At 37.7% G+C, this 12757-nt stretch overlaps 1 protein-coding gene across 1 annotated transcript in view; it reads right to left on the bottom strand.

The window, feature by feature from the left end:
- ABCA12 (ATP binding cassette subfamily A member 12) overlaps window positions 1-12757 on the bottom strand; it is a 308829-nt gene that overhangs the window by 125926 nt on the left and 170146 nt on the right. The window contains exon 4 of the mRNA XM_050751315.1: window positions 8021-8174. Within this exon, the coding sequence (XP_050607272.1) occupies window positions 8021-8174 (154 nt within the window). The remainder of the gene's footprint in view (window positions 1-8020; window positions 8175-12757) is intronic.

Raw genomic sequence — 12757 nt, 5'->3', positions numbered from 1 at the left:
CAACAAAAATGAAAGGGAGGATGACGAAGATCAAAATGAGCAATGAAAGAGCAAGAGAAAATAGACTGAATAATGAATGGTGGTGAGGAAGTGGGAAAAAAAAGAAAGAAGAGGCAATAGGAAACTGAGAAAGTGTGCTCTTGGAGAAGCAAAAGCTGCATCTGCCCCACAGAGGACGCTTCACTCATCTTCCCACATTCAGATAACAAACCTAAAATGACTCCCACAAATAGCATTTAAACACCATGGAAAGACAAACTCATTCCCTTCCCAGCAAGCAGCTGGCTCTGCAGCTCTGAGCTTGCTCCCCAGTAAAATGACTGCTCCTAGACAAGGACCCACAGCAGCTCCCATTCTAACAGCGCTTTTCTCTCACCAGGAAGTGCCCAGTATGACGTGGTTGCCCACATCCTTTTATATAGCCTTAATGTGTCCTTTTTTTTTTTGGAAGTGAGAGTTGGATATCACTTGTGCTTTGCTGTTCCCCTTCCTGAAAATGTTCTCCAGCTTCATTTTGCATTGACAAGGTGCGGTGTGACAGCATGTGTCTATTCCCATTACACATCAAAACTGTTTTCTTTAAACTCTTAAAATTGAAACCACAAAATAAATGTGCAACAGTGTATGTGCGTAAAAAGATGAATTAATGCTGTCAGTTGAAACACAGCTTATTTCCCCCCCCCCAAACAAAGGCAATTAATTCTATTAACTTCCTATTAACCTACTTAAAGAGGGCAAGAAAGTAGCTGGTCTTACTGAGTTAATGGCATTCCCTGAAGTTTCTAATGAGCAGGATCATGCTTATAGACAAAGCACTACATGCTTCTTAGAACAGTGGTTGAGAAATAGCACCCTTCCCATTATTTCACACAAGCACTTAGTGCACACACTTATGTCATATCTATCTGTACCTATTCCCACCACTTTTTCTATTTCCGCTGTGACATCTTTGGGAAAAGCTGCCATGTCTTATTTATCTTTATATTCCCGATATCTAACATAGTGTAGGACCATAAGATCTGATGGCTGATTAAATAAAAAGAGACCATATTGTTGGGGTATAGCAGAAAGTACTTTAGAGTTAGAAGATATCTTTGGAATTTCAGCTCTCTCTTTCTAAAAGATTCCAGCCATTGTCTCCTTCATCAGCAAATTAGCAATGATAACACCTACCTTGCAAGGTTGTTGTATGACATGAGGTGTGTGTACCAAGAGTCTCTCTTGGCCCTGTCATCATAGGTACTCATCAATATTAGCTCTTGGTCAGAGTACCCATACAAGATGTTGCAAAGATGCAACCTTCACCATCAGTATGGAACTGGAGGCCCATACTTTAGATGTAATCCCTTCAGAATCCTAGAAACTTCAAAAGCTCCAGATACCAAATGGATGTACCCCATTATTTTATAGATCTGGAACCTACAAGTATTGACTAGTGATATGGAATGAGGCACAGGCCCTCACCCAGAGTTGTATAACCCCTTCCTCATTTTATGGATTTATGTAACTTCTTTATCTATTTATGAGATAAATATTCCACCAGTAGTGTGTACCAATTTCCCCCTTTTTAGACTGTAAGGTTCTTAAGAAAAGCCTACAGTGTACTGTGTTGGCAGATAGTAGGATGTTTAGCACATGACAAGCACTGGATACTTGATAATGAAGAACGTTACTTGGAACAACTTACCACTAAAGCATCTTTTTTTAAATGGCTGTGGCCTGCTCTCCATTGTTGCATATCTGATTCTGCAAGGATTCTTAGAGAAGGAAACACCCAGCCATAGTCCCAAAGTTATCATCTTACATTGTACCTACCATATTCATTTAACTCACCGACATTGACTACGTTCTTATTTATGTAAAATAATGGGCAAGTAAAACAAGATTTTACAGGGATTATGGTACATTAAAGAGAATAGCTAAGTAAGGACCAGCACAAAGGAGGACTGGAACACATGACAGGGCCCCTAAATCTGAGTTAGTACCATTTGTATTTCTTATAGAGCAAGATTCTTACTCACATCCTTAATGGAAGCCTCTTGCAACCAGAAAAATTTTTCCTTCAGCCTTCTAATAGCCCAGTAGTTCTCAAGTGTGGATAATTCCCCCTACCCCAGGGGACACTTGACAATGTCTAGAAACATATTTGAACTTGACAATATCTGGAAACATATTTGATTGTCACAACTGTGCGAGGAGCGTCACTGACATCTAGTGAGTAGAGGCTAGGGGTGATGCTGAAACATCCTACAATGTACAACACAACAAAGAATTATCTGGTCCCAGTTATCAGTAGTTGAGAATCAAGGCTGAGAAACCCTGTACTAGACTATGACAGATAATGGAATTATTGAACTCATCCCCATTTCCAGTCCCCATGACCACATCAAATCAGGAGAGATGAAAGTCCTACTCAGGAGCTCTAAATAGCTCCAAGGAAGTCTCAGAGACTCTGTCTCATACTGGATATCTCTGGGAAGTATATGAAAGTATTGCACAAAACTTAGCTGTCCCCTGAATTTGGGACATAGGCCCATCTGATTCCAGAAAATTCAACCCTCTAGGTGAACCAACAAAACCTGAGTCAAACACCAAGTGGCCCATGGCATCAGTTTACTAACTTTTACTGGACCCAGCCACATGCACAGTACCATGGGCGTGGCTCAGGGCCTCTCCTCTAAGATGGTGAAGATGTAGATTCTGCCTCAGTGACATTTGTAGGGCTCTGTTTTGGAGTGGAACTCAATACGGGAAACATTTTGGATTTAAGAATTCCATCATTCTGAGGGGAAAAAAAAACTAAGCACTGAATAGATTTTACTTGTTCTCAGACATGTCTACCAATAGTTACTTTCAGGAAATGTCACATTTATATATATATCGTCTTAATGGTAAAATGCATGTACTTCTACTGGGTGTTTTTTTTCCTATGAGTAGGAAACATCAGTACCTGTGTAAGTGATACTGTGTGCCATGGCATAATCTATAAGAGGAATTCCTATCAGAAAAGGGACATATGGCAAATCCTGGAAAGAAAATTCTGACATTCTTTTTTGTCTCTAAGGGTTAGTTAAATTTACATATGTATTTTTTCTCATTTCCCCAGAATTAGAATTACATGGGTATGTAGTGGCACCTGGAAACATACGAGATTTGCTGTAAGTCTAGTTCTGATCCCACTTCCAGATGACATTTATCATTAACTTTTAACTGAAAATAAGGAATAAGGACACTGTAGTGGTTTGAGGCCCCCTCAGTAATTTGACGCAGTTGTCCTTCCTGGATATCCCAAACAGAAGTCACCCACAGGAAAATTTTAATTGTTTTAATTATTCATATTTCATCCTGACCTTCATTCCCTAAGGGTCATCCATACTTCAGCTATGGATATCTGTCCACATTCAAAACATATGTCTCTCATAGGTGGCCCAGTTACAATCCAACAATAGGTATCAGTTAAAACATTAAGATTTAGAAATGTCTTAATATGTTACTGTGTCCTAGGGTTTTCTACATTCTTAGGAAAAACTTTGGAGTTAGTTATAGTATATAGTGGGTAGAGGCCAACTAATACATTTCCAAAATTTGTTGGGCTATTATTATGGGCAGATCAGGGGGTATCCTACATGTGCCAGCAACACACAGAATATCGGGAGAAGGAGATAACACCACTGCATCTCTCAGATGACACTGTGCAGATTATGTTCTACCTAACCATGAAACAAGCAGACTAATTTGGCAACACTGCAAGGAAATGTGTAATCTCTCCATCACAGTAGCAAAGCTATCGGCCTATTCCCGTAAGACAACTATGCAAGTGACTCGATTTTTCCCTTTCGCTGAATTCTGGCATTCTTTCTCCATGACCTATCTCAAATATACATTCTGCTATTCTGGTAACCACCACCCCGTCTGTTCTCCACGACCACACTCTTAAAAGCCTCTGAAAGAACTCTCCTGGCATCTGCCCACCCACACCTATCTCCACTTCACTAATATACTCTCCAGTAAGATCCATATTCCTCAGGCAGAAACAATGTGTTATGGTACCTGTGAAACTATTCACCATTTGTTGTGTAATATTCTGGGCACAGTGAGACTTAAACAGACATTCATTACATTCACCATGTTATATAGCAGTTTACCTGTTATCTTGTCTCTACTTCTCTCTTTCCCACTTGAACTGTAAGTTTATATAGGGCAAGACATATGCCTCATTCATTTCTGTATCTGTAGTGACTTGCATAGCCTCCAGCATGCTGTATGAATTCAGTATGTTCTTATTGAATGAATGGTTGGGCTTACATAATAATTAAGACATTCTTCTACTTTGTTTTTGATAAATAAAATTTTAACCATTCTTTTTTTACTTTTATCAATTTTATTTCATAATTATCAATATCTCTGTTTAAATTACATGTAATTATGTTTTAATTCATGTATCTCTTTGTGGTTTTAACTATGTAATAACAAAAATGTAATACTAACACAAGCTAGAGGAAAGTTTTCAAACTCTTAAATTCTTTTTGCCTTTTCTTTTTATGCTGATTTTAGCTAAAATGGTTACCAAATGATTATAAATTAATCTAAAATTAATACAAGAAGAGACCTCTACATCCTTTTTCATCTATATAACCAAATGAAGGCAAACATCTATTTTACTTCCAGTTATCTTACACTCCTAATAATATCTTTTGGTTAGTTTCTAAGCTCATCCATGTTTTTCAATATTAAACCAAAGCTTGACACTTTAAAATTTGACCTGACTAAACTCTGATTAAATATTTTTTCAAGTTCTGCAGGAGCCATACAATAGGAGCAGAGGTACGAATTTAGAAGCCGCAGGTCACGAACGAGTGTCAACAGAAATAGGGAGCAAATCCACAGAGGCAATTGCCCCCAGGATCTGCAGGAAAGCTGAATCCCTTCTCCAAATAATGACCCTGTATGCTCTGGGGAACGATCTTTGCCATTCGCCAACTGTGTGAGCAATGGCACATGGCCAGGGTCTCCCACGGTGCTGATAGATTCTGAGAGGCAGTGTAAGGAGGAAAGAAAAGGGTAAGATCTGTGATATTGGATCATCTGTTGTGCAAATGAGCAAGAAAACTGTAAATGTAATTGTTTCTTTTTTCAGACAGCTAGTTAGAGTCAATGCTGAGTACAGTGTTGGATTTTTTTTAAACATCTCACCCTGAAGCTAATGCTTAGAGAAGTATGAATTTAATAACAGAAGGCTGGTGCCAGACGCAAAATCACATCAAAACACTTGGCGACTGGCCAACAAGTAGTGACTGCAGTGTGATCACGTCTTTCAGAAGAGCATTCTATTAAAAGAAACATGGCAGGCCTCTTTTGATGAGACCAAAGGTGGCATTTTTTCCCCTCACTGATAGAACAGAAAAGGAAGACAGTTTTGATTTCTAATGAGGCTCCGCTGGAGAATCTTCCTTCACTACAGGGAAGCAATTTTAGTGGAATTGTTTATCCGATAAAATATATGCCAGTTTCATTGCACAGCTATATAAAGCATAAAAGCTAATAGCATGATGGGAAATATCATTAATGCAATTTTATTATTGTATATAATTTTCTAAATTAAACTCCAATTACTTAGTAGTTTAGAGAAAATAGTGAATATACAGCAATATACAACTTGAGCTAGACAAACTACCTGGAGATGAGACTAAAACTAAGTAAAGCAGACATGATCAGCCATCTACAGAATAATCAACAGATGATAAAATAAACGTGGACTTTAATCCTCCTTCCATAACCAACTCAGTGTCTCATCTCATGCAACCCCATGAGTTTGGTTCTCTATAAAATTAGATAGACAAATACTTCTTTAGAGGGAACTATAGTCGTCTACTTCTTAGATACTGTTAATTATGTCCCTTATAGTTCTTTGTAAAATGGTAATCCAGTTTGTAAATGATGGACATTAATTTTTCTCAGAGCTCCTCTAATGCCTGGTTCACACAATGTCCATCTCAAGTAAACCTCTTTGTGAAGATTTACCTGATTACCCCAGCTGAAAGCTCTCTTTCTGCTTTAAGTATAGAGGGTGCCTTCCTTCAGCTTCCCTCTGGCACTCTTCATTGTACTATCTCCTATTATTGTTACTGATTTAACGTTTTCCCTCCCCTGCTAGAACATCAGCATATATTATTCCTAATTCATCACTCACTTAGTGACAAGCATAGAGACCATCAACACTGGAACAAGAAGGAATGCCATTTTTCTTTGCATCCCACCTTTGAACTGATTATACAAGAGGGAATAGACCCTAGGTGGCTGTGGTCTTCTTACAGAATTAATTACACACTGGTGCTCGTTGAGGTCATACTTGCATATGCCTAGAACTGTGCCGTTCTCGTAGACAATGTGTCATGTCATGTCATTTCCCGGCTAAAAACTTTTGGATGGTTTCTCCTTATACTAAACACACAATGCGAATCCCCTTACCTTTTCTTTCATGATCGGTTCTGCATGCTCTGGTCTCTGAGGTTCCTTTTCTACATATCCCAATCCCTTTCCTCATCCCTTGCTGTGTTGCAACCATGTTAGTTGACATTTTGCTCATCTAAATGGTTGGGTTTGTCCCCACCTCAGGATCATTTGCTGTTTCTCTGCATGCAACACTCTCTTCCAGATATTCATATGCTGCTGCTGGTTTTTCCTTGTCCTTGGTCTCTACCAAAATGTCACTTCTATCAGAGGCCTTCTTTTGACATTCTATTAAATCCCTACTTTACAATTTCTACCTGTTAACCTACTTTATTTTCTCACTAGCACACTCTTTATTATTAATTATGCTATTTATTTATTTGATCATGCTGTTGCTTTCTCTTCCTTTAGAATGCAAGTAACAAAAGGATAGAGAAATTGTTTTATTCACCTCTGTATCCCAGTGCCTAGAATGGTGCCTGGCACATAGAAGCCTCTCAGTCTATTAATCTATTTTTTAAATAGATTAATGAATGAACGAATGGACATCAGATTGTTTTAAGCATCAAGCCTAATTATTGAAACAACAAAATCAGTGTGAATCAGCAACCCAACAATTAGGGGTTCCAAGTTGTGTCTCATGACAATTCTTAACATGTTTATATTTTTTGCTAAACAGGTTGCAGTTGCGCTCTTAAAGTATCACCTATATTATTTGATGACCAAAATCATGAGAATGGTATTAAAAGAGAAATTGTGCTACATGCTAAGGAATTTAGTATTAAAGTTTGGCAACTAAATATCTACGATTATAGATAAATATAATATTTTCTTGAGAGACACTCAAAAAATATCTCTAACAGAGAATTAGTTCTTGGTTGATTCAAGATTACAATATTGTTTTCAGTTCTGAAGACAGATAGGCTTCTGGGAGTCTCTTTAGGTTTAGAATCCCAGGAAGGAAAATTGAAGTTGTAAAGTCAGGTTGTTAATAGTTCAGATTCCCTATTCATTCTTCAACTGCTCCTTACACCCTACAGTAGAACACGCAATAACCTCATTTAAAGGTTGTCATTCAATTACGTATACTTTTAACTTTATTACTTTGAATTTCAGCACCCTTAATTTCTTTTTTTGCACTTCCTGGGTTTTATTGTATCTGAAAGTATCACGCAGGGTAGTACCAGTATGTCATTCTTCCAGGATGATGGCCATGACACTTATCCTACACTTATGACATCTTATGCTTGTGACGAGTCTCAGGCAATGTGTCACTCATAATTTAAGGTTGGATAGAGAATCTTTGAGGGATGTAAAGGAGGACTACCTTAGTCACCCATCTTATAAAGCAAATTTGAGACATTCACCCAAAGTAGATTGTACTCAATCTCACATAAACACAGTTATTCCAGTTTGTACCTACTTCGTTATTTCATATTTAGATCATCACATTTATAGACATAGAAAACAAACTTGTGTATCTAAGCTTGCATGGCTTCCTGGCTTATCTCATAAGGAAACAAGGTTTGAGCTCTCAGAGTAATTGAACACACTTGAGAAGTGCCCCCACCTGTCTTTAAATAGTGCAGCATCAATCCCTTTCCTACGAAGCAGGTCCTGTGGGCCATAGGGGGTGTCTTTGCATTTAGAGTCTGTGTCACATAGTAGGGTCTGCAGGAATGGGAAGAATCCAGTACTAGGAAGGTTTCGAGGTGCGAGGTAACCTAAAATTAAAAAAAAAAAAAAGCAGTCATTACATCACGATGGCACATTTGCCTGGGAAAGAACATAAATGCAGCAACTCTGCTTTATGAAGTTACCTCCTGGATTACCACTATCCACGTCCCCCAGCCGAACCCCAACTCTGCAACTAACATTCACCACTAAGTAGGAGCAGTCTTGGAGGGTGTTATGTTTAACTTCCCTTTTCTAGATTTGCTAATATGTATAAAAACACTTAAAAACGCCTGGTTACCCCATGAATTCCCTTCCTGGGATTTATTCTAAGGAAATATTTATGAGTAGTTGCAAGAATATTTGCCAGAATGTTTTAAAAATAAATCACAGTGTATCCACATGATAAAACACAATGCAGCCGATACAAATGTTGTCAATTAATACAAAAAGTATTTATAACACATTGTTAGTTTAAAAGAACAGATCAGAAAACAGTATGAACAGAAGAGTCCTAATCTTTTAAAATACACACACACACACACACACACGTGTATTAAAAAATCCAAAAGATTGTATCACCAAAATTTGATTCATGGCTTTTTTCCTGGGTAGTGTATTTCATTTTATTTTCTTCCTTTTGACTGTATATTAACTATGTTTTATCACAATTTACATGTCTTCTTTTGTGATCAAAGTAGGTATAAATGCAGCTATTCTTCCAAAAACAAGGAGCTATTTTTGGTCTCTTTAAAATTTAACATTTTAATTATCCTAGATACACAACTTCTTTTTCCGATTTAAAAACCAATAGTGAATGGTATGAATGAAAATGCAAATTTTCTCCAAAATTAAAGTCATACAAAACAGTAATTTTAATAGTAAGGGGTTTTGTAAACTTTAACATTTGCTTTATAAAATACGACGATGGCATACACATGAGTCATGACAATAGGCAAGCTGGGAAATACACATCTTTTCACAATTAGATTTGCTATGAAAACACTAGATTTCTTCCTTTGGGGGACTGCACAGACAATGAACTTTCAAAAAAAGGCAAATTTAGGAAAATTAAGGCTAAAAAGCAAAACTTTAATCTCCTCATGAATGTGTTAAAAAAAAAAAAAAAAAAAAAAAAAAAAAAAAAAAAAAAAAAAGAGTGCCAGTACAGGTCCGTTTTCATTTTAAAGAGAAAGGAGAAAAGTGGGGAAAAAAGAGAGAGAGAGAAAGAGAATGGTAAGAGCAACATGGCCATGCATTAATCTACCAGTAGAAAGAATAAATAGGTATTTGATTCCAGTAACTTAAATACAGGTCTGTATAAAGAAAGAGCTGGGGGAAAAAAATAAAGAGGGGAAAATATGAAACCTGGCCAGAAGAAAAGCAAAGAGGGAAAAAGAGAGATTGGATAATGCTATAATGTTGACCTTAAAGATGGTAGAAAAAGCTGAAAGTCAAGGAATGTGGGGAGCCTCTAGAACTTCTAACCAGAACAATCTAGAAGACAACTTTTCCTATAGTGGGTCCAGAAGGAATGCAGCCCTGCCAACACCTTGGATTTTAGCTTGCTGAGACCAAATTCTGGACTTCTGACCTCCAGAACTGTAAAATAATAAGTTTGTGTTGTTTTAAGACACTCGTTTTGGTGTAATTTATCACAGTAACTACAGAAAAAATAGTTTAGAAAATAATGCCAGTATGAATGAAAGATTCGAAAACTCAGAAGAAATTGGAGAGAACTGAAGCCCGTCAAACTATTCACTACTTCCTTCCATGTGGACCCTCTTTGACACCAGAGAGATTGGTGCCTTTCCTAATGTTAAACCTAAGTGAAAATCACAGTGAACCAATAATGATTGCCCACCAATGTTTTCATCATATGCAATTCCCTGAATAAAATAGAGAGTAGCTGCCACACTGCCTGTTAGCTTTTCATGTCATCCCTCTGCAACAAAATTTTACCACAGTGAACTACATATGGCAAGACCTTTAAAAGTCTGCAGTGGAGGTTCACCGTGCATGGTAATCCACTCTGTCACACAGATCTCCGCTGTAGCCTCTCACTCAGGGTGTGGGACTGCAAATGAGCTTATTCCTACTCTCTCTCAAATACATGCAGTGGCTGATTTGAATGGAAGATAGATGGAAGGGCAACAGAAAGAGATGACCAGATGACCCCTCTGCTCTATGCCACTTATCAGCGTGATGGTGTGGCTGAGTCAGGCAGTACTGAAAAAATGAGACACTCAAGAAAAGCCATATTGTAATACAAAGAGAGGGAAAGAAGGAAAAAGATGTCATGGAAAGAAGAGCTTTCAGTGACATCCAAATTAGCTTTCCTGGCATTCATTACAAATTGCAAATGATTTGAGAGGAATTTGAAGGAATTTAACCCACTACATTCTTTGGTATGATATCTACAGAGGACAAAACCTAATTTATAGGAAAATTCATCACAGAGTTTCTTTAAAAATAAACTCCCATGGTGTTGAAAGTATGGACAGTCTATTCTTTGCACAGTTTTTTGATAATGGATATTTAACGTGTTACATGGGATCGTGCAAATTAAGGCATGCACAAGTTTCATTTAACAGAGTGCCATGCAGAACATGGATGACTTGCACTATTTATTTTACCATAATCTTTTAATCAAGGCCTATACCCTCATCAATGTAAGGGTACCTGTTGCAACAACAATGACAACAGTGATTTCTTAAGTATCTACTGTATCCCATGTACTGTGCTAGGCATGTAACATTTACTTATGTTATTCATCCTTCCTTGACATCTACAATATACTTTCTCATATACATCAACTTTTCATAAATTCTGGAAATCCTCTAGAAGTAATATCTGAATTAAATAGAATTAAATTTCCTGTAACTTTCTTGTAAAAAATATTTTTTCCATTCTCTTCCCATCTCAGTTATGTATACAAATAAAAAGAGCAATGGTGGAATCAAAACGTTAAACATTTTAAAGAGCTGCTAATTTTAACTTGAGCCCATTCTATCCTTGAAGGTGTTTCTGGCACTTTCAGGTCCTGAAATTACATTCCCTTAAGTTCCCCAGTGCTAGGATAAAGAAAAAAGAGAAGCTTCTTTCTTTCACAAAACTTCCATGCAGCAAGCATAGGAATTGCAAAATTAAGGCTAATAATTGAATGTCTATGTTCCCAGCCAAAGCACAAATTTAAGGACACAAGTAAAGGAAGATCATGACTGTGCAAACCATGGCAGCCCCATACAGGTAAAAAAAAAAAAAAAAAAAAAAAAAAATCTCAGGCAGGGTTTTGAGATAGAGTTTGTTTAAGCAGGATAAAGTCCTTGGTACCATGATTCCCAAAAGTCTCACCCCAGGTTAACATTCATGCCCATCTCCAGGAGAAAAGCTATTGAAGAATTTGCCAGTTTCATAGGGTCAAATTCAGAAGATGTCAGCATCATCTGGGAGTAGGGTGAGGTATGTGTTGGTTGGCAAAATCCTAAGCTGGTTACGGCTTAGCTTCTCAGGGGCTCCAGGCAAAGGCAGTGAGCAGCCAGCCACCCATGGGTGGGGAGAGGTCATTCTCACTGAATGGATACAGTCTACCTCATTGACACTGTCCAGTCATAACATTGACACAGTCCACGTTATTTCAAGGAGTTGAATCAAACCAAACTATAAACAATTTTGGGAACAAGCCACCAATGAACTCAGCTTTAAAGTAAATCAGATTCATTTTTCATTGCTGTAAGAATGAAACTAGAATTATAAAAACAGTTCTAGGAATTTTTTTAAATGCATGCTTTGTAAACAATTGTGATATCAATGGGTACATGTAATGTTTACCTCAAAGGGAGATCAATTTTGATTTTCCTTTTCCTTTCCTCACAAAAGACTCTATTCCAAACACTGTTAGTGTGATAGAACGTAAAGATTAGCGTGATGGTTCTCCAACTTTGATCCTTGGACCAACAACATCAGTGTCACCTGGGAACTTATTAGAAATAAAAATTTCAGATCCCACCCCAGATCTCCTTAATCAGAAACTCTGGGGGTGGGGTTCATCAATCTGTGTTTTAATAAGCTCTCTAGGTAATTCTGATGGACAGTGACGTTTAGGAACCACTGGGTTAGACTGCAAAGCTTTCTATGAGAATCAGTAAATTTTAAGCTTGTGGGCCATGCTGTCTCCATCACAATTACTAAATTTTGCAATTATAGTGTGAAAGCAGCCATAGACAATGGGTGCCTCAATGAGCCTGGTTGTATTCCAATAAAACTTACAAAAATAGGCAATAGGCTGGAATTGGCCCTTGGGCTGCAGTTTGCTGACTTCTGGGAGGATAGCCTTTCTTACAGGCATCTCCCTCCTTCTCCTGCCTTGTTCACTTCCTGTTTTCACTTTCTCCCCCCATCCTTCTTTTCCTCTTCCCTCATTGCATCTAATCGACTTAATTCTTTTTCCTCTATTTCTTAATGTTTTCTTCTTTCGTTTTCACTCACTACTTCCTCTTTTCATTCAATTTCCAACTCCTCTTTTCCCTTTTCTTCCTGCTGCTGCCTTTCCTCCCTCCTCCCCTCTCTGTATTCATTGGTGCAGCCACGTATACAATTGTCTCTCAATATCTTCCTTTACTTTGTCTTTTTC

The sequence above is a fragment of the Macaca thibetana genome, chromosome 12 (genome assembly GCF_024542745.1).
Source record: "Macaca thibetana thibetana isolate TM-01 chromosome 12, ASM2454274v1, whole genome shotgun sequence".
Lineage (NCBI taxonomy): Eukaryota > Metazoa > Chordata > Mammalia > Primates > Cercopithecidae > Macaca > Macaca thibetana.
Note: the sequence above shows the minus strand (reverse complement) of the source record. Positions and strands in the feature narration are given on the sequence as shown.